The sequence below is a fragment of the Juglans microcarpa x Juglans regia genome, chromosome 8D (assembly GCF_004785595.1).
Source record: "Juglans microcarpa x Juglans regia isolate MS1-56 chromosome 8D, Jm3101_v1.0, whole genome shotgun sequence".
Taxonomy (NCBI): Eukaryota; Viridiplantae; Streptophyta; class Magnoliopsida; order Fagales; family Juglandaceae; genus Juglans; species Juglans microcarpa x Juglans regia.
The window spans coordinates 34,033,821-34,056,766 of NC_054608.1; the positions used below are offsets into that span (position 1 = coordinate 34,033,821).

Below are 22,946 nucleotides of genomic sequence, written 5' to 3' on the forward strand. Positions count from 1 at the left end.
CCTAACAGCAAGATGGAATTTATATATATATAAGTATTCTGCCATATTCTAGTTTCACCCAATAAACAGCGGGTTGGATGATTTTCAACCCGACGTTAAGTTGAAACCGACTTTGACAGGTGGGTCGGATTGGATCTATCAATGATATATAAAAAATGATATAAACATAAAATACACAAAAGTGTCAATGTATATATGAGGGAGGCTGATCATGTTGGATGCTGAATTTATATATATATATATATATATATATATATATATATATGTTTTTATTTAAAAAAAAAAAACACAAAATGCAGCGAAATTTCAAGTAATATGCATTATTCATATATATAAAAAGTTCAGCTGCATATATCTCTATATCTAACAAGACAATTACATGTAGCATAATGTGGCCCAAAAGACAGTAGAAATTAGGGGCATTAATTTATGACAGAGAAAACAGGTTAATTCGCTCCGAAAGAATCATGTATTGCTTCGTATGGATCCTGTATAGTTCCAGACTTCCCGTCGAAGGAAACGAACATCAATCTTCCAAATGTGTCTCAGACTCTCAGGAGCGTATTTCCCTTCACCATTGTCTGTCCATACTTACCCATCACCTGAAATCCCTACATCTTTTCATTTTATTTGAAGTAAATTAAATCTATTTTGGATGCTACATATATGCAAGCTGTGTTTAGATGAAAATTTAATTTTAAATTCCAGCTGATCTGACTATAAATCACCCTCCAAGAAACAAATTAATGGCGATACGTAAATGAACAGTGTGAAAAGCTTACAAGCTATTTAATGCTTAAAATCCATGCTTGATACCAAGTCGAAGCTCTAGCTCCCAATCTACCTTTTGGCTCCTCATAGTCCTTGATGATCTCCACTTGATCTGGAAGTTTCATTGGCATAGGCTAAATTAGGTCTTCAACATCAGATTTCATTGCAAAGTATAATAAAAATCTGTATAACATATTAGCCCATCATACACGAAGTTTGTGGGGCCTAAAACATGCCAATGTAAAAACAAAAAGGGCACAGAGATGCAAGCTAGTTTTGAAAGATGGATATAAAGCTTTATTAATTGCAGTGTCCGAAACCGTGACTGAATCTTGAATCGTGTTTCAGATTCTCTGTAACTTTGTGCGGAGAGTGAGAGATCATTTTAATTTCATTTGAAGTAATGCTTTCATATTAAATGTTAGATTGTAAAATTATTTTTATTGTAAAATATATCTAACGTATCATATAAAACCACGTCAGTTTGTAAGTTTATTTTTGTGAAGTCTCTTTGTAATTGTTGTACTTCTCAAATATTTAATGTTGGGTATTTTGATAGATTAATAATTTGTACAAGTTTCAAATATGCAAATTTTGCATGCATAAGCACTTTATTAAAAAAAAATGGACCATATTATGAACAAAGTGTAAAAAATCACATTTTTCTGGTGGAAACTTGTTTGGTTTTATAGTGTCTTTTTGGTTTTCTTTTATACATAATTCTATGTAAAATTATAAATATCTTAATTTTAGTACATTACAAGCTACCATATTAATGTACCATCCAATATTGTAATATTATCATTAGATGTCTTTATGGAGGATTTGGCATATGATTCTTTCCAATTCACATGCGTTTTGTGGAAGAAATATAATTTATAAATCTTAAGGTTTGGTACCCTTTTTGAAAATATAGCAAATTTAATTGATACACGTGAAAAAACATGTTTTTTAATAGTGGGTCCTACTTTTCTTCAAAATGAACATATAAAACTTACACACTCTAAAACTGTATCAAACTGACGAAAAGAGTTGACAAGTACATATAGCTGAGTAAAGATATAAAAAGCAAAGAAGTCATTGTTGTTCAGAAACAGACTGCATCAAACACGAAGGAAAAAAAAAAGATTAAATTCCAAATTCTAACCTCAAATTCAGCTTCTTGAGCCGACTTAGAAGTAGAAATCACAATCAAATCTTTGACAGAACGATCGCAAAACACATCATTCCATTAACAAGTCTACTAAAATAGAAGAGAAGCCAAAACAAGCATACCTGCACGCTGATTGTTCTTGGAGAATTGATGCGAAGAAAGAGGCAATAGGAATTGCAAATGAGACTCGAGAAACCACCCATTGAAACTATGAATTATAGTACCTAGTAATCAAAAGATGCATCTAAAATATCTGGAAATCCTACTGGCATCTCACTATCTTGTTCCCGAATAGCCTCCACAAATGAACTCACAGATGATGAAGCTTCTGACTAGTTTGTTTGAGCTCCACTTGTGGATCCAAAATCAAATGCCTCAAAACCACTCTCATGTCCAATTCGATTTAGGCCATTATAATTCCCAGAATCATAGTTTAACTGGGGTGTTTGCATGAGAGTTGAAGGGTAGTTGGTTGGGGACAAGACTCCCTTGAAGTAGAGATCTTGTTGTTACTGAAAGCCCGGCCAGGGAAGAGGTTCGCTCATGAGGAACTCACTCCAATCGAAGGAAGAAGATGGTGTGATTTGTGCGTGAGATGGCTGGCAAGAATACGACTGTGGCAAGCCTAACTGTGTTCCATTTGAATTGCCCAAGTTTTGAGAGTGCCTCTTGTGTTGCGGGTACCCGTTCAATTCCACGTTGCTGTTGCCATCATCTCTACGTCTCTTAGAAAGTTGGATACCATTCGATGAATCTACTGAGCACTCCCCAACTGTTAAATTCTTATTCTCTTCATGCTTATAGATTATGTGAACTCCGCAACTTTTAAACATCACTTTATCAGAATCACAATAAAATCTAAACCTCATATTGTCTCCTGTTGGGTATAGCAACAATTGCTCGATACATTCTGGAAACGAGTAATTTAGATATACATGATCCGAGCCTCCATATAAGTAAAACCTCGCTTCTACAAGCATCTTACCGTTTATAGAAACACAAATACTGGAGGAGGGCCCAAAGGGGTTATTCAAGTCTTTTCCAAGAACAGCACTGAAAACAATTCCTATGATTTTCTCCAAATAGAAGGACCCAGTAATATCCAATTCACAGGAATGACCATTTGAAGTCTCCTTAGTATGGCTAAACCAATCTGGAATCTTATTCCCTAGAAATATAATACCACATGAATGGTCCTGAATATGTTCCTGTTAAACATAAATCACATATTTTCATATATAAGCACAAGGCAATCTGCAAACACAAACACCTACAAAACAAAAAAAAAAAAACAGAGAGAGAAATACAGACATAGCTCAACAAATGAAGGATTTGGTGCCTGACTCCCTATATTTGCATCCAATTTATGGCAATAGGACAAATCAATCCATCTTCGCTCTCGCAAGCCACATGTATAGAATTGAAATTTTCTTGATACTTCTGGGCATCTTTCCAAGGAGCAACAATCATAAGCATATAACTCTTGTATATTTGGTGGAAGATGTAGAATTTCTTGAAGGTTGTAGCATTCCCGCAATTTGAGAATCCTCAATTTAACAAAGCTTTCGATGCTCGGAGGAAGGTTGACAATAACACTAAAAGATAGATCTAAGTCTTGCAAAGTGGATGAGCAATAAGATGAAAAGCGAAAAAGATACTGATTATTAAAATCCGACGACGGGCATAATGGGTAACATTTTAGGCGCAATGTAATTTTAAGCAGACTGAGGTACCCAATGGATGAATGTATCGCATCTATTGCATGATTTGAAGGACGCAACAGGTCCATGCTGCCTTCCATATATAAATGTTCAATCCCAGTGAAGCATCCATTAACGGATGAATCCCATTCATCTTCATCTTCTTCAAGCGTTATAGCGTAGTCACTGATAGAAAGCTCCTTTTGATTTTGCAACGGACGAACGCGTTGTCTCAGAGATAACGAATTAAGTGTAGGAGTGAGGTACCTAATATTGGATGAAGGCCATTCTTTTAGAGTGCCCTCCAAATCAATGGAACTTAAAAGTTCCATTTTACACTTGATTTGTGGTGGAAAGTTTTGAAGTTTTGAGCAATTAAGAAGTGTAAGGTATCTTAGAGATCTCAACTTGAGACGCCTTGGAAAACTTTTCAAGCTAGGGCATCCATTAAGATACAAATCATCAAGCTTATCCAGGAATCCAACAGAATCATGAACTTCAACGAAACTTTCACACGCCACAATATCCAATTTCTCTAAATTTGAGCAACTCGAAAGATCTGGGATTTTGGTTAAGAACTTACACGCAAAAAATTGCATTATTGTCAAGCTCTGTTGAAAAAGAACAAATATGTATATTAACCCCGAGGGAATTCACATGATCACATGTGTAACACCCCGCATTTTAGTGTATTTTTAGTAAAGGATTATTTTTATTTATTTAAATTTTATTCTCGTATTTTAAAATTGGTTGGATTTTTAATGAGTTTATTTCTATGATTTTAATTTGGTGAAAATTATTTTATGTGCTTTCTTAATATTTATTTATTGTTATGCATTTAAATTGCTTTTAATATTTATTTAATTACTGTGGGATTTAATTATTTCAATTTGACTTTACCATTACGTTTAAATTATTTTATTTAACTTGAGGTTTTGAAATCGTTTCCGTTGGATCATTTTTGTGACCCAAGTTATGAGGATTGGACCTCATTTCTTTTCCCTCTATTTTTTCTTTTCCTTTTCTTTTTCTTTTCTTCTTTTCTTTTCTTTCTTTTTTTTTTTCTTCTTCCCGGTTTCCTCCCCGGTGCGCGAGTTCTTCTCTCTCTCTCTCTCTCTCTCTCTCGCCGTGCGTTGCTTTCTTCCCCAGCCCGCCGCCGTGCGCCGGCGGTGGTCGACACCGCCCGGCTCCTCCGCTCCCCCTGCCGCCGGCGATCAACCCCCTCCATTTCCAGCTCCTCCATCGCCGCCGTTAACCACCACGAACCCATTGAAGCCGCGGCATTCCATGCACCACTGCGCCGCCGTCGCGCCACCTCCGGCCACCATCTTTCTACCACATCATCCTCGACCTCTTGGCAACCCATTGGACCCAACCCCAACTCCGATCCGTCACCGGTGAAACCCCACCAAGTCCATCTCCGATTTGCACATTTTTGGCCTAAAACCACCCCTTGCGCCGCCACCCACGGCAAACCACCACCACCACTAGCTTCACCGACCTCTCTAGGCCCTACCCTACCATTTTTGGGTCTTCGTTTGTCCTCGTTGAAAAGTGGGTATCTGTGACCCACGGCCACAGTGTATTTTACACTGTGGTGTTGCTCAGACATCACCACTTGCAGCTTCGTGATCCTCCGGAAATTATTATATTGCACTGTAAGTATTTCTCCAAAGAACTTTCGTAATTTAAATGTATTTTTGCACTAACCCATTTCACTGTATTTTTGGCATGCCGGACTGAGTCCGAGGAGTTCGGGGGTCGGATGGATTTGTGATTGGAGTTGTTTGGTTGATTTGGTTGAATTGGATATTGGTTGTTGATGGGTTGGTTGGATTTGTTGGTATTGTTCATTGATGGATGTTAGATATTGTGTTGGTACATGTGCATTTCATTATTTCATGCATGATCATGTTTGTAAAAGAAAACTGGGTTTTCGTGTATTGCATTCATGTTCATGTGATTTGAAAAGCTATGATTTTATGTGATAATATTTTTGGTGCGTGTGTATCACGACCCCAAGCCGAGATGGGGTATTAACTAGGTGGAGCTCCTCTGGTTACTCGGGAGCGGAATATACTGAGTAACGTCCCCTGGATTGTCGCCGGGCGACAATGGGATCGGACGAGATGGTCTCGTGCCGACTCCGTGGTCCTTCTGCTGGCGGGGACTAGAGGATGTCTGGCCACGTACGCGCTGGGCGCGGAACTGGGCATCGCTCGTTGCGTAGTGTGGGTGCTTGGCCATGTACGCGCTGGGCGCGGAACTGAGCACCGCTGCGAAGCCAGGACGTGCGGATGGTCCATAGGGGAGGCCATGGTGCATATGGAAATAATGCATAGTGCATTGGGAATTAATGCACTATTTTCTGGGAAAATAGTGCGAGTTGGATTTTGGGTAAATCATTTTCTGGGAAAATGTTTTACGGATAATTTGGACCAAAATGGGATTTTGGTGTGTGTTGGAAAATTATCATTTTCGGGGAAAATGATGTTTTGTGGAAAATGCATTTTTTTCATGTGCATGCATGTTAGTTGCATTTAATGCATTTTATATTACGTTGCTGTTTGGGTTATACTTACCTGCGATACCATTTTGTGGTAACGCAGATTTTGATGCTGATGAGGAGGAGGAGGGCGAGCCTGAGGAGACGGCTCCGCCTGAGGAGTGATCTGGGATCACTCGTTTGTTTATCTAAAAACTATTGTAAATTATTTTATGGATGACTGTATAACTGCTATTTAAATCTTTACTGATGTTTGATTGTAAATAAATTCTGGTACTTAGTTGACTATCCGCTGCGTTATTTTATTTGTACACTGTTGCATGTACACACACTGGCACTTCGTTGGGATGTGTGACCGTGTTATCACCATCCTGGCGTCTCGATCCCTGTATATTTATATAAGGGGGATTGGGAGCGCCACAACATGGGTTTAAAGAAAGGAAATATTGAAAGTAATAATTGTACCTTAAATTTTCTGCTCATGATCTCCTTGATGCGGCCTTGATACATTCTAAAAACAACGAGCTTCTCTCCCCAAAAATTAGATGGCAATGATTGTAAAGGACAGTCTGACCAATAAAGTACTCTTAACTCATTAGAAAGATAACTAAGTACTCTTCCAGAAAAGTATGCACCATGACTTATAAAAAATCTGAGTCTTTTCATCTTCTCAAACACTTTGGGACTCAAGCATATCATGTCATCATGATTATGACCCCTAGGCAGATCCACTTTTATCCCCTCAACATTGTTTGTTCCCTAATGAGACAATTCATAAGAGTGCCGTTAAAATCATATCATTAAAGTCTTCGTTTATAAGCACTTATTAAAATTATAATATCAAAACTATAATATCCATTATTCTCCAAAAGTATTTAATCACCTTCAAAATTTGTCTTTTTTTCAAATTTACTTTTCATTATTAACTATTCATTCAAAAGGGTTGATTATATACCTTAAAGGACATTTAAGTAGGACGATTTAACGATTCCCTTAATTTGTTATATACATTATTACTTTAAGTTGGAAATATAAAGAGAGACCACATTATCTATCGATACATATATATGATATTTTATTTAATATGCAGTTCTTTACCATTTGTTATGAAAATACATTCAACACTTTTCGTGTAAGTTTCGCCAATAAAAGTGTTCAATTGAAAGAGCTTTTAATCTAAGAACTTACTGTATTTTCCTCTAGTACATGACGAATATCTTCATGAAATCATAATCTACTGTGTGCACCTGGTTCTTTGGATTCCTTTCGGACAATTTCTCCGCCCATGTCTTGTAGCAAGTTGTGCATCCAAATCTTATTCAAACAATTATATGTGATGAGAGACTTGTCTATAAGCTTTGGGATACCATAACTAGGATGGAAAGGACAACTCTCAAATATTTTCATGACATTAGCCAAAGGTTCTCATTTGAAGAAACATGCAGTATCAAGAAACATGTCATTCTCATGTTCTTCTAGTCCATCATAACTTACTTGAAGTACACTCTGAATATTTTTGTCAGGTATTTGTTTATATTCATCCAATGCACTTTCTCATTCACGAATGGTTTTATCTTTTAGATTTGAACCCAACACTGTTAAAGCTAGTGGAAGACCTTGAGCATATTGCATGACTTGTTCAAAGACTTCTGCATAACCGTCAAGTGGTTCCTCTTTTTCAAAAGCATGCAATCTAAAGAGCTTATGAGCCTCATTGTTTGTCAAAATCTTCAACTCGTATTTTGAATCAACTTTAGAGATATTTAATAAATGTTGATCTCTTGTTGTTACGATGATTCTACTTCCTAGACCAAACCATTTACGATCTCTAGCTAATGTTTCTAGTTGTTTCAACTCATCCACATCATCTAGAATTAGGAGAACCCTTTTAGAGTGAAGTCTATGGCTAATCACATTGATGCCTCTATCAAAATGGCGAACATCCAAATTTTCTCCCAAGATCTCATATAGAAGTGTATTTTGTAGCCAAATCAAACCTTTTTCTTGTTTTGAAGTTTTTCTAATGTTTTTCTTATCAATTCCATCTATTCCGAATATCCCAACCATGCAGACAATATCATTTCTTTCCATACTTAAATGCTAATAAATGTCTTGTACACGGGATTTTATTCCAACTAGATACTTGGCAACATTAAAAAATGTACAATTTACCTTTATCGCATCCACCCATGTAATGATGTCCAGAATAAAGTCCAATTCATTCCTATCAATACAAAAGACAAGAGAAATTCAAAGAGTTAAAGTCTTTTCAATGTAATACACATATAAAGATGACTTTGCTACAATATTTGTTTTTTCCTTTTTTTCTCCTTTACAAAATGACATTGGTAGATTACCATGTCAAACTGTCAAAGATAGGCTTTATTCTTCCTCACGGTCGTTTCAGACTACTACATTCTTCGTTCGTTATATGAATTATTAAATATTCTAATTTTTTTCTTGTGGAATTTGTCCCTCCCTTACTTCTGAAACTTAAAACTAAGAATATTTTTCAGTCTTTACATCTCTAAACAATTTGATGTTTAAAATCTTTGCTTATTCTTTATAGAACCCAAAAATAAACAATTTCCAACTTTTTTCTTAATTATACGTGGGCAAAAGAAAAAAAAAAATGGGGAGAAGATTCCGATTTGTATTTTTTTATGTTCTTCAGTTCTCTTTTTCCTATAAACTTTATGTGAAATTAATGTGGTAATACATATTGAATCCCTAGTAAGAAAATATTTCTAATTTAAGTATAGTATGCATAAAATTCAACGCCGAAAAGACTGATAAATATAAAATAGTTTTGCATGACACCATATCTTCATCAATTTGCAAACTCTCAGATCTTAGATTTGTATAAATTTTCCCCATAAACTTCTCTTGAACATCATATATAAACATATAAATATAAATATTTATATTTATATATATATAAGCACAGCCCAATAAAAATAGGATAATGATAGGAATATCACTCTCCTACTACTCATTTGCTATTTGATTTATTTTTTATTTTTAATTTTACTTAATGGTTAAGGAAGTGATTATTAATAAAATTATATATTTTTTTAATTTTTTTCTTAATGATTAAAGATGTTAAAAAAATAATTAAAAGAAAATAATAAAAAAAACAAATTCAAATAAACTATGAGTAGTAAATGGATAGTAACCCAATCACTACCCATAAAAATACCTTTCCCCTAATACGGATTACTTTTTCTAAAGCTGCCTTCCACTCTATAAGCTTTACTTTATCAGCCTTGAACTTATATTCAACTCTTGCGAATGCTTCTCCAAAACTTCTTTATTGATGTCATACATTTGATGGATCTACATCATAAAATAGGGGTAAAACAATTTGTTTCACCTTTTCCTTATACTCAAGGATCTTCACTAGCTCATCTAAACACCATCTGGAATCAGAATAGTTCTTAGATAGAAATTATTGATTCATCAATTGCTTTGAGAAGTTTTGGCGAAATTTCATTTTTTTTTTTTTCAAGATTATTGTTTATGTAAGTGTTGATTCTCCTTTTATGCAAAGTAGCGTATAGATGAGAAATAAATTTTTGGTGAACATCATCACCTCTAAAACTCAAGAATACATCTTTAATCCACGGATGGATGGAGGAAGAGGAAGAGAAACAGAGCGAGAAAGAAGATCCAGCTTGCAAGGCCTTGGAAGAACTATCTTCTTTGTATGAGTGATTAATGTTGACGAGAGAGGTGCAATTATATAAAGATCAATTGGGTCAAAGAAAGGTGAGAACTGGGGATGTAATTCTCGGCAACAACCATACTATCTAGCCTGCAGGTCAATATTCAAAAGAAAATGGAAGCCACCCTATCAAAAGTCAAAACCCGTAAAGAAGCCGCCATTGGTCCACTAGTGCCGTTAATCTATTTAGCTAAAAAACATAAAAACTAAATTTTTATTTATTTATTTTTAAATAAAATTATTATTCAAAGAAAGTGATCAAGCCGTTCATTCAAGAAGAGACTTTAAATTTGAAAAGACGATTTAGCAGTTCATTCAATGTAAGATTTGCAGTGTCTAAATTAGTGAAAATTTTAAATTAAAATAAATTTATAATGGCCAATTTTTAAATTTTAAAAAGAATCTAACTCATTTAATTCACAAAATACACAAAGAGATTACTTAATATATATATATATATATATATATATATATATATATTTAACTTGACTTTCCAATAATGCTCTTTTAACACATCATAATTAGTGGTCGGAAAAAATGGCTGTTCAGGAAATCAATAAATTAATTAAGAAGAATCAAAGGTCTAAATTAAGTTCACACTGGGATTAATTATCAGTATAGTAGTTTTTGTTGAAAACCGTGTTTGTGGGTCAAGTAATTTACTTACTAAGCAAATAGTAAAACACAATATCATAATTAACAACCTTAAAATTTGAGTTGCAAATACCAAATACCAAAATATAATTAAATTGCTATAATTGATCTAAAATAAGGAGTCAATAAATTATAATGCTTTAACCAAATTAGGTAATATTAGAATTTAATATGTTTGGAACTCAATTAAACTTCTACACTCTTTGACAATCAATTCCTTCAGAATTGAGGTGCTTGAAAAATCCGGAATTTCTTTTAAGAATTTCCAATGAGTGAAACCCATAATCCTCAAATTCTGTAAAAGGAAAAAGAAACGAACCACAGCCCCAAGAAGGGCAAAGCTAAAACAGAAACAAGAAAATGGCAGAATAGCTATATTTGTATAAATTCCATCCTGCTGTAAACTTAAGTTCCCTTCACTGAGGGATATGCAGCCCACCTTTCTATTTCCTGGCCCCATTCACAAGCCTGATAGAATTCTAAGCACACAGATGAGTGCTGAATTTTCTTTTTTTTACAGTACTAGATTGCATCTAATAGAAACTTATTGTAACACCAGTAGATAACTTCCCTCTCAGATCTAAAAGCAAGGGCTTCTTTTGACATCAGCCATAGCTACTGCTACAGCATCATATTTAGTTTTTTGGGCCAATGTCCTTTAGGGCACAGATCTGCTCCTCCCCCATTGCAGACATAATGCTCAGCACGAGGTCCTTTCCTTCACCAAACCCATCTTTTATCCTTTCACAGGGAATAAAAGACAAATATTAGTCTATACAGACACAAGAATAGAGAATCTATCCAAGGTCTGGACTCCTAAGCTTTTGATGAACAATCAATTTGCAAGGTTAACGAAAACCTTCTCAATGAGATAGATACCTGGCCGAGCAGATTGTCATCAGTGGGTAGCCTCAGATCATCCTTGGTGTCTCCATTATCCATTAAAAGACTCACCTACACGACAACAAGTGTTAATCTGGTTGACATCAGTAAAATCGCTATTCCCAATTGATTGTTTGTTATCACATGACAGCATTGCCAAAAATGGTAAAGTAAAGATTACTAAATAAAACTTACAAAACCGTCTTCAGAGATATCAATCGACTGATAATCAGTGCGAGAAACATGAGGAACCTGCAAAAAGAAAGAATTAATGAAAATAATAAACAAGCAATGCACACCCGGAACGATATCCTCAAGCTTCTTCCCATTAAATATGTCAATTCCCACAAAGCGGCACTTTGCGTGCCTTTGAAGTGGAAACTTATACAAACTGGTTTCAAAAGCCCCACCATAGCAAGTAAAGTTTCATGTTATACTGGAAGCACAATGAGGTAATATCTACCAAATTTCTCTCCATTTGAAATAAAATAGATTTTCGTACAATATTAATTTTTCATGTTTTTACTTGCGAAAATCATTTTACTAACTAATTCATGTCATGGGAAAAAAAATGAAATCACAAGCTAATATAAGTATGTAGCACAACCAGGGAAAAAGTTATCATTCATACCACAAGGAGGAAAAAAAGAAGTGTTTGCATTTTGTTCAAGATCATCTGCAAGACATCGAAGTTGAATCTTCATTAGAATACACAACGAAAAACCATCAGCATTAACTGCTCCAAGGAAACAACCGTAAGCTAGCTAATAATGATTAAGAGAATAGCAGCAGCAAGGCGAAGAACAATTCTAAGTACCATTAAGGAAACGATCAAATAGCAATACTTGGAAGTCCGTCTAAGAACGAATTCCAAGATTCAATTAAAGTTTATACGATCAATCGTGAGGCAATTACAGGTCCTGAACGCAATCGGTGACCTTACTAAAAAAATAATAAACTCTCCAAACCAAACGAATCTCCAATATTAAAATATCGAGATCCAACGGAAGTATTGTACAAAATCAGAGAGCTCTGACGAAAGAGCGAAGCAATATAAATAGAATTTACAGAGCAGAAGAATCAAATTGCGATGACTAAAGAGAGAACGGACCTTGCTTTGTCATGGCGACAGAGTAGAAGAGGAAAAGTGGAAAAACAGAGCTGCGATGGGGGTTAGGGAGTTCTGAAACAAACAAAACCAGAGGCGAGATTGGTTCAGGCTTATTGAACAGAGGTGAGATGATTAAGTGGAATCGTTTTAAATGGAGGATAAGTACACATATTGAGTATGACAGTGGGGGCAGTTGGTTCCTACCTTCGCAACGAGTGTCTTCAGGCTGCCTAAGAGATTGTGCAAAGAAAAAGAACATCCCTCTCGGTACAGCCTATTTTTTTTCAAAATAAATACACAAAATTTGAACACTCTAAAACTGTATCAAACAGATGAAAGGAGTTCACAAATACAGTAAAGATATAAAAAGCAAAGAAGTCATTTTTGTTCAGTAACAAACTGCATCAAAAATGAAGGAAAAAAAACAGATTAAATTCCAAATTCTAACCTCAAATTCAACTCCGTCAGCAGACTGAGAAGTAGAAATCACCTGCAAAGCTTTGACAGATCGACCGAAAAACTCATCTTTCCATTAACAAGTCTTCTAAAACAGAAGAGAGGCCAAAACAAGCATAACTGCACGTTGATCGTTCTTGGAGAACTGATGTGAAGAAAGAGGCAATGAGAATTCCAAACAAGACTCGAGAAACCACCCATTGAAACTATGAATTCGACTATTATTATTTTCTACTAGTGTAACAGAACCATATTATAGTACCTAGTAATCAAAAGATGCATCTAAAATATCTGGAAATTCTGCTGGCATCTCACTGTCCCTCATGTCCAATTCAATTTAGGCCATTATAATGCCCAGTATCATAGTTTAACTGGGGTATTTGCTCGAGAGTTGAAGGGTAATTGGTTGGTGACGAGACTCCCTTGAAGTAGAGATCTTGTTGTTCCTGAAAGCCCGGACAGGGAACAAGTTCGCGGAGGATTCCACTCCAATCGAAGGAAGAAGATGGTGTGATTTGTGCGTGAGATGGCTTGCAAGAATACGATTGTGGCGAGCCTAACTATTTTGCATTTGAATTGCCCTAGTCTTGAGAGCGTCTCTTGTGTTGTGGATACCCATTGAATTCCAAGTTGCTGTCTTCATTATCTGGACGTCTCTTAGAAAGCTGGATACCATTCGATGAATCTACTGAGCACTCCCCAACTGTTAAATTCTCATTCTCTGCATGCTTATAGATTATGTGAACTCCGCAACTTTTAAACATCACTTTATAAGAATCACAATAAAATCTAAACCTCAGATTGTCTTCTGTTGGGTACCGCAGCAATTGCTCGATGCATTCTGCAAACGAGTAATTTAGATACACATGATCCGAGCCTCCATATAAGCAAAACCTCGCTTTTACAAGCATGTTACCATTTATAGAAACACAAATACCGGAAAAGGGCCCCAAGGGTAATCCGGGTCGGATCCAAGAACAGCACAAAAAACAATACCTATGATTTCTTCCAAATACAAGGGACCACTAATATCCAATTCACAAGAATCATCACCATTTGAAATCTCCTTAGTATGGCTAAACCAATCTGGAATCTTATTCCCTGGAAATATAATACCACATGAATGGTCTTGAATATGTTCCTGTTAAACATGTACCACATATTTTCATGAACACATGGCAATTTGTAAACACAAACACCTACAAAAAAAAAAATGCAGAGAGAAATACAGACATACCTCAACAAATGAAGGATTTGGCACTTGACTCCCTATATTTGCTACCAATTTATGGCAACCGGACAAGTCAATCCATCTTAGCTCTCGCAAGCCACAAGATGGATAGAATTGAAATTTCGTTGATACTTCTGGGAATCGTTCCAAGGAGAAACACTCTCTGACATATAGCTCCTGTATATTTGGTGGAAGATATAGAATTTCTTGAAGTTTCTCACAATGGCACAATCTGAGAATCCTCAATTCAACAAACATTTTCACTGCCGGAGGAAGGCTGACAACAGCACTCCAAGATAGATCTAACTCTTGCAAAGTGGATGTGTTATAAATAGAGAAGTCGTCAAGGTACCGATTAAGCGACGACAAGAGTTGTCGTCGTAATTCAGTACTTGATTCTGGTTCAGACCTCTTAATCGTTCTAGATAATGTTATTTGTGAAGGATTAAGACACGTGTAGTACCCAAAGGATAGACCTATTTCTTCTTTTGCAAGATTTGTAAAATTTTCTAGAGAAAAACACTTTAGATGTTGCGAGTGAGAAACGCTGATTGGGAGACGCATCAGGTCCTTGCAGCATCCATTAATACTGTCACTGAGAGAAGTTAGCACCTTTAGATTTTGCAACTGATGAATGCTACTAGGGAGACGCATAAGTTTTGTGCATTGCGAGAATAATAACTCTTTAAGCGCAGGAGTGAGGTATCCAATGGATGAAGGCAATTCTTTTATTGGAGTGCCCCATAATGAGATGAAACATAAATATTCCATTATACACTCAATTTCTGGAAAGGTTTGAAGTTTTGAGCAATTAAAAAGTGTAAGGACTTCTAGAGATCTCAACTTGAGACGCCTTGGAAAACTCTTCATGTTGGAGCATTTATAAAGACGCAAACGAGCAAGCTTATCCAGGAATCCAACAGAATCATGAACTTCGACTAAATTTTCACAATCTATAATATCCAATTCCTTTAAACTTGAGCAACTCGAAAGATTAGAGATTTTGGTTATGAACTTACACTCAAAAAGTCTCATTGTCGTCAAGTTCTGTTGAAAAACAACAAATATGTATTTTAACCCTGAGGAAGTTTACATCACGAGTTTAAAGAAGGAAATATTGAAAGTAATAATCATACCTTAAATTGCCCGCTAATCTTCTGGATGCGGCCTCTATATAGCTTGAAATCAAAGAGCTTCTCTCCACGGAAATTAGATGGCAAAGATTGTAAAGGACAGTTTGACCAATCAAGCACTCTTAATTCATTAGAAAGATAATCAAGCGAACTTCCAGAAAAGTATGCACCATGGCTTTTAAAAAATCTGAGTCTTTTCATCTTTGCAAATGATTTGGGACTCAAGCGTATCATGTCATGATCATTGCCCTCAGGCAGAATCACTTCTATCCCCTCAACATTGTTTGTTCCCTAATAAGACAATTCATAAATTTGCCAGTAATGTCAGATCGTTAAAATATTTATTTATAAGCACTTGTTAAAATTATAATATCAAAACTATAATATCCATTATTATCCAAAAGTATTTAATCACCTTCAAAATTTCTCTTTTTTCAAATTTACTTGACATTATTAACTATTCACTCATATAAGATAAGGCAATATACTCATGATTAAAAAATCTCATTCTTGTATTTGAAAAGGGATGATTATATATATATTTAAAGACGTTGGTTGAAGGACAATGATTCCCCTAATTAGTTAAGTACATTACTTTAGGCTGGAAATATAAAGAAAGACCACATTATTTATCGATACATATATGATATTTTATTTAATATGCACTTCTTTACCATAATTTGTTATGAAAAGAAATCAACACTTTTCATGTAAGTTTTACCAGAAAAAAATGTTCAATTGAAAGGCTTTTAATCTAAGAACTTACAGTATTTTCCTCTAGTACATGGCGAATATCTTCATGAAACCATAATCTACTACGTGCGCCTGGTTCTTTGGGTGATTCCTTTCGGACAATTTCTCTTCCCATGTCTTGTAGCAAGTCATGCATCCACAATGTATTGTAAGTAGTAATTGTAATGAGACATTTATCTATAAGCCTTTTGATACCATTCTCCGGAGAGAAACCACAACTATCTAATATTTTAACGACATGATCCAGGTATTGTCCATTGAAAAAGAAGGCAATATCGAGGAAAATCTCCTTCTCATTATCATCCAATCCATCGTAACTTATACAAAGTACTTTTTGAATATTTTTGCTAGGAATTCGTTTATACTTATCCAATGTACTTCTCCAATAATTTATATTCTGACCCCTTAAATCTGAGCCTAGCACTGTTAAAACTAGTGGAAGGCCCTCAGCATATTGCATTACTTGCTTAGAGAGTTCCACATAATCTTCAATAGGTTTGTCTTCCTCAAAAGCATGCCAACTAAAGAGCTCAAGAGCTTCATTATGGTCCAATCTCTTTACTTCATATTTTGAATCAACTTTAGATATATTTAATAAATGTTGATCTCTTGTTGTTAGGATGATTCTACTTCCTGAGCCAAACCAATCACGAGCTCCAGCCAATGTTTCGAGTTGAACCAAGTCATCCACATCATCAAGAATTAGGAGAACTCTTTTAAAGCAAAGTCTATGCCTAATTACATTGATGCATTTTTCAGTATCGTGACATTCCAAACTTATTCCCAAAGTCTCATAAAGAAGTGTCTTTTGTAGCTGGATCAGACCTCCTACTTTTGAAGTTTCTCTAATGTTTTTCAAGAAACAACTTCCTTCAAATTTGTAAGAAATCCTGTTATAGACCTCTTTTGAAATAGTTGTCTTACCAATTCCACCGGTTCCAAATATCCCTATCATGCATATAATATCATTCCTTCCCATATTTAAATGTTGAAAAATGTCTCGTACGCGGGACTCTATTCCAACTGGATGCTTAGCAACCTTAAGAAATGTACGATTTACCATTATTGAATCCACCCATTTAATGATATCTTGAATAAACTCTGATTCCTTCCTATCAATATATAAAACAAAAGAAATTTAAAGAGTTAAGACTTGTCACATAAATACACACATAAAGATGATTTAGTAACAATATCATTTTTTCTTTCTCTCCATTACAAAATGACAGTAGTAGATTACCATGTCAAAAATAACCTTTCTTCTTCCTCGTGCTCTTCTCCGACTTACATTTTTCATTCTTCATATGAATTATTAACTTTTTAACTACTTTTTTGTTCCGTTCTCAAATTTAACCCTCTCTTAATTTGAGAAGATTTCAATTTGTTTTATTTCACTTCTTTTATTATGTTTCTCGTATAAACATCATGCGAAATTATTGTGGTAGTATGATATTAAATCCCTCAGTAATAAAATATTTCTATTTTAAGTATGATATGCATAAAACTCAATGCCGGAAAAACTAATAAATATCAAATAGTTTGGATGGCACCTTATGATATTCACAGATTTGCAAACTCCCAGATCTGGGATTTGTCGAAATTTTCCCCATAAACTTCTATTTAACATCATATATAAACTTATATATATATATATATATAAGCACAGCTCATAAGAAGTACCTGTCCCCTAATTCGAGTCCGGACAAATTGGCTACTTTTTCCAAAGCTGCCTCCCACTTTGTGACCTTTACTTCATCCTTCAACTTATATCTAAGTTTGGCAAATGCTTCTCCAAAACTCCCTTTTTGATGTTGTACCTCTGACGGATCTACATCGTAGAACAAGGGTAAAATAATTTGTTTTACCATTTCCTTACACTCGAGGATCTTCAATAGCTCATCTAAACACCATCGAGACTCTGCATAGTTCTTAGAGAGTACAATGATAGAAATCATTGATCCTTCAATTGCTTTGGAAAGTTCTGACGAAATTTCCTCTCCTCTTTCGAGATTGTTGTCTATGTAAGTGTTGATTCCCCTTTGATGCAAAGCATGGTATAGATGAGAAATAAAGTTTTGGCGAACATCCTTACCTCTAAAACTCAAGAATACATCGTGAGTCCATCTACGAATGGAAGAAGAAGAGAATGAGAGAGAGGAAGAAGCTCCTAATTGAAAGGCCATGGAAGAAGTGCTCATCCTCTGATCTGTATGCGAGATTAATTAGTATTCACCAAGAGGTCCAATTATATTTATAGAGTACTTGTTGCAAATAAAAAATAATAGAGAAGTGGGTCAAACTTCTCGTCAACTACTCATCTTAGGATATACCAATGCTCTCAGCCTCTCATCTTAGGATATCCCAAAAGCCTGAAGTCTATTGAATATTAACGATTTTGAACTTAAGTCAACTTGCACCTATTTATACGGTTTTGACCAAAATGGCTTCAACGTAAAGCAAACGTCCAGGATACGTACCCACTTATAATTTGTCTCATTAATTTGATAAAAGTTGGAAATATAAGGATCAGTAAAAGTTCAAAAGTTAAAACCTAGGGACTAATTTGTCTTAGAGGCAAACCACAACTACTAGTTGACTTTTTAACCCAAATTATGGGACTGAAAAGGTGCCAGACTTTTTATTCCTAGGCAAGACTTTGATCATGCATCTACAAATCCACCCCCTAAACTTGAGTACTTCCTAGTTTCTCTCGTGCACCTTAATTCTTTTGAGAAAGCTATTTGTCGATACCCAAATCTGTTTTAATTATCTGCAACTCAAGTCCAAGTTCCATCTTCCTTGCTTTAGTGATTCTTTGGGTGGACATAAATATTTGCGTGGACATGTGCAGCATAGAATCCTGTTTTGAAGATGAGATGTTTAGACACGCAAATAGGTGGGAAAGTCGTGGATGGTATGGTACTGGTCTTCGACTTTAAGCATGATGTGGCCCAAAAGAACGTAGAAATTATGGCATTAATTTAGGACAGAGAAAACGGGTTGGAAAGTCATTGATGGTATGGTCACTTCAAACGTCATATGGCCCAGAAGGACATAGACATTACAACGATGAACCATCTAGCAACCTTCAACACACCTTATAGCGTTACGTAATCTAGTGACAGTTCGGTCAAAATTTGATTCAGCACTCATCTGTGTGCTAATTAAAATCCTATCAGGCTTGACAATGGGGGAAATAGAAAGGAGTGGCAACATTAAAAAAATGTACGATTTACCTTTATCGAGTCCACCCATGTAATGATGTCCAGAATAAAGTGTAATTCATTCCTATCAATACAAAAGACGAGAAATTCAAAGAGTTAAAGACTTTTCAATGTAATACAAACATAAAGATCATGACTTTGCTACAATATTTGTTTTTTCCTTTTTTTTCTCCATTACAAATTGACATTGGTAGATTACCATGTCAAACTGTCAAAGATAGGCTTTATTCTTCCTTATGGTCGTTTCAGACTACTACATTCTTCGTTCGTTATATGAATTATTAAAGTTTTTAATTTTTTCTTGTGGAATTTGTCCTTAATTCTGAAACTTAAAACTAAGAATATTTTATCAGTCTTATATCTCTAAACAATTTGATGTTTAAAATCTTTGCTTATTTTTTATAGAACCCAAAAATAAACAATTCCCAACTTTTTTCTTAACTATACGTGGGCAAAAGAAAAAAAAAAACTGAGAGAAGATTCCGATTTGTATTTTTTCATGTTCTTCAGTTCTCTTTTTCCTATAAACTTTAAGTGAAATTAATGTGGTAATACATCTTGAATCCCTCAGTAAGAAAATATTTCTAATTTAAGTATAGTATGCATAAAATTCAACGCCGAAAAGACTGATAAATATAAAATAGTTTTGCATGACACCGTATCTTCATCAATTTGCAAACTCTCAGATCTTATATTTGTATAAATTTTCCCCATAAACTTCTCTTGAACATCATATATAAACATATAAATATATATATTTATATATATAAGCACAGCCCAATAAAAATAGGATAATGATAGGATTATCACTCTCTTACTACTCATTTTGTATTTGATTTTTTTTTTAATTTTTAATTTTACTTAATGGTTAAGAAAATGATTATTAATAAAATTATATATCTTTTAATTTTTTTTCTTAATGATTAAAGATGTTAAAAAAATAATTAAAAAAATGATAAAAAAAAATTTAAATAAACTGAGTAGTAAATGGGTAGTAACCCAATCACTACCCATAAAAATACCTTTCCCCTAATACGGATTACTTTTTCTAAAGCTGCCTTCCACTGTAACACCCCGTATTTTAGTGTATTTTTACTGAAGGAATTATTTTTATGTAATTAAAATAATTTCTCTTATTTTAAATTGGTTGGATTTTTAGTGAGTTTATTTCTATGATTTTTATTTGGTGGAAATTATTTTTATATGCTTTCTTAATATTTATTTATTGTTATGCATTTAAATTGCTTTTAATATTTAAATTAATTACCGTGGAATTTAATTATTTTAATTTGACTTTACAATTACGTTTAAATTATTTTATTTAACTTGTGGTTTTAAAATCGTTTCTGTTGGATCATTTTTGTGACCCAAGTTATGAGGATTGGATCTCATTTCTTTTCCCTCTATTTTTCTTTTCCTTTTCTTTTTTCTTTTCTTCTTTTCTTTTTCTTCTTCCTTATTTTTTTCTTTCTTCCCGTGCGGACGTTTCTCTCTCCTTTTCTCTCTCTCCCCGCGTCCGTTTCTCCCCCACCAGCTGCGCCGCCGTCCGCCGGCGGTGGTCGACACCGCCCAGCTCCACCGCTTCCCCAGCCGCCGGCCGTCCTACCCCACCAGTATCACCGCCGCTCGTGCCGCCGTTAGCCTCCACGAAGCCCACGAAACCCACGACGCCGCGGCACACTTTCCACCATTGCGCCGCCGTCGCACCGCCATTGGCCACCATCTTCCTACCACTTCATCCCCGGCCTCTTGGCAACCCATTGGACCCAACCCCAGCTCCGATCCGTCACCGGTGAAGCCCCACCAAGTCCATCTCCGATTTGCACTTTTTTGGCCTAAAACCACCCCTTGCGCCGCCACCCACGGCAAACCACCACCACCACTAGCTTCACCGACCTCCCTAGGCCCTACCCTATCAATCTTGGGTCTTCGTTTGTCCTCGTTGAAAAGTTGGTATTTGTGACCCACGGCCACAGTGTATTTTACACTGTGGTGTTGCTCAAACGTCGCCTTTTTCAACTTCGCGATCCTCGGAAAATTATTATATTGCACTGTAAGTATTTCTCCAAAGAACTTTCGTAATTTAAATGTATTTTTGCACTAACCCATTTCACTGTGTTTTTGGCATGCCGGACTGAGTCCGAGGAGTTCGGGGGTCGGATGGATTTGTGATTGGAGTTGTTTGGTTGATTTGGTTGATTGGATATTTGTTGTTGATGGGTTGGTTGGATTCGTTGGTTTGGATATTGTGTTGGTACATGTGCATTTCATTATTTCATGCATGATCATGTTTGTAAAAGAAAACTGGGTTTTCGTGTATTGCATTCATGTTCATGTGATTTGAAAAGCTATGATTTTATGTGATGATATTTTTGGTGCGTGTGTATCACGACCCCAAGCCGAGATGGGGCATTAACTCGGTGGAGCTCCTCTGGTTACTCGGGAGCGGAATATACTGAGTAACGTCCCCTGGATTGTCGCCGGGCGACAATGGGATCGGACGAGATGGTCTCGTGCCGACTCCGTGGTCCTTCTGCTGGCGGGGACTAGAGGATGTCTGGCCACGTACGCGCTGGGCGCGGAACTGGGCATCGCTCGTTGCGTAGTGTGAGTGCTTGGCCATGTACGCGCTGGGCGCGGAACTGAGCACCGCTGCGAAGCCAGGACGTGCGGATGGTCCATAGGGGAGACCATGGTGCATATGGAAATAATGCATGGTACATTTGGGATTAATGCACTATTTTCTGAGAAAATAGTGCGAGTTGATTTTTGGGTAAATCATTTTCTGGGAAAATGTTTTACGGATAATTTGGACCAAAATGAGATTTTGGTGTGTGTTGGAAAATTTATCATTTTCGGGGAAAATGATGTTTTGTGGAAAAATGCATGTTTTCATGTGCATGCATGTTAGTTGCGTTTAATGCATTTTATATTACGTTGTTGTTTGGGTTATACTTACCTGCGAGACCATTTTATGGTATCGCAGATTTTGATGCAGATGAGGACGAGGAGGGCGAGCCTGAGGAGACGGCTCCGCCTGAGGAGTGATCTGGGATCACTCGTTTGTACTTTTAAAACTATTGTAAATTATTTTATAGATGACTGTATAACTGCTATTTAAATCTTTACTGATGTTTGATTGTAATTAAATTCTGATACTTAGTTGACTATCTGCTGCGTTATTTTATTTGAACACTGTTGCATGTACGCACACTGGCACTTCGTTGGGATGTGTGACCGTGTTGTCACCATCCTGGCGTCTCGATCCCTGTGTATTTATATAAGGGGGATTGGGGGCGCCACATCCACTCTATAAGCTTTACTTTATCTGCCTTGAACTTATATTCAACTCTTGTGAATGCTTCTCCAAAACTTCTTTTTTGATGTCATACATTTGATGGATCTACATCATAAAATAGGGGTAAAACAATTTGTTTCACCTTTTCCTTATACTCAAGGATCTTCACTAGCTCATCTAAACACCATCTGGAATCAGAATAGTTCTTAGATAGAAATTATTGATTCATCAATTGCTTTGAGAAGTTTTGGCGAAATTTCATCTTTTTTTTTCGAGATTATTGTCTATGTAAGTGTTGATTCTCCTTTTATGCAAAGCAGCGTATAGATGAGAAATAAATTTTTGGTGAA

General features: G+C 35.7%; 2 protein-coding genes and 1 long non-coding RNA gene across 4 annotated transcripts; all 3 read right to left on the reverse strand.

The window, feature by feature from the left end:
* Positions 1 to 2,412: 2,412 nt before the first annotated feature.
* LOC121242950 lies at positions 2,413 to 14,294 on the reverse strand. The gene is made up of 2 exons (XM_041140993.1): positions 14,195 to 14,294; positions 2,413 to 3,132 (listed from the first exon to the last, which is right to left on the reverse strand). The coding sequence occupies exon 2, from the start codon at positions 2,902 to 2,904 to the stop codon at positions 2,434 to 2,436; it is 471 nt and encodes a 156-aa protein (XP_040996927.1). The 5' UTR covers positions 2,905 to 3,132; positions 14,195 to 14,294; the 3' UTR covers positions 2,413 to 2,433.
* On the reverse strand, positions 10,746 to 13,278 carry LOC121242953. Of its 2 annotated transcripts, XR_005936018.1 has the most exons (8): positions 13,220 to 13,278; positions 12,950 to 13,102; positions 12,502 to 12,573; positions 12,022 to 12,066; positions 11,688 to 11,781; positions 11,586 to 11,642; positions 11,388 to 11,462; positions 10,746 to 11,241 (listed from the first exon to the last, which is right to left on the reverse strand). It is a non-coding gene; the product is annotated as an uncharacterized LOC121242953 (long non-coding RNA). The 2 variants fall into 2 exon arrangements; XR_005936019.1 differs by lacking the exon at positions 12,502 to 12,573.
* Positions 14,295 to 14,405: 111 nt separating the features above from the next.
* On the reverse strand, positions 14,406 to 18,314 carry LOC121242455 (disease resistance protein RPV1-like). The gene is made up of 5 exons (XM_041140307.1): positions 17,755 to 18,314; positions 16,088 to 17,186; positions 15,325 to 15,612; positions 14,471 to 15,235; positions 14,406 to 14,420 (listed from the first exon to the last, which is right to left on the reverse strand). The coding sequence occupies exons 1-5, from the start codon at positions 18,270 to 18,272 to the stop codon at positions 14,406 to 14,408; spliced, it is 2,685 nt and encodes an 894-aa protein (XP_040996241.1). The 5' UTR covers positions 18,273 to 18,314.
* Between the last annotated feature and the right edge of the window lie 4,632 nt (positions 18,315 to 22,946).

What these genes read in the sequence shown, in the direction of transcription:
- LOC121242950 (XM_041140993.1), bottom strand. Translation starts at nt 2,904, where the DNA reads ATGCTTGTAGAAGCGAGGTTTTACTTATATGGAGGCTCGGATCATGTA.
- LOC121242455 (XM_041140307.1), bottom strand. Translation starts at nt 18,272, where the DNA reads ATGAGCACTTCTTCCATGGCCTTTCAATTAGGAGCTTCTTCCTCTCTC. An exon ending in ATGTACTAGAGGAAAATACT is followed by an intron (nt 15,613 to 16,087) that starts GTAAGTTCTTAG and finishes TTGTCTTATTAG; the next exon opens with GGAACAAACAATGTTGAGGG. An exon ending in AGATTAGCGGGCAATTTAAG is followed by an intron (nt 15,236 to 15,324) that starts GTATGATTATTA and finishes GTTTTTCAACAG; the next exon opens with AACTTGACGACAATGAGACT.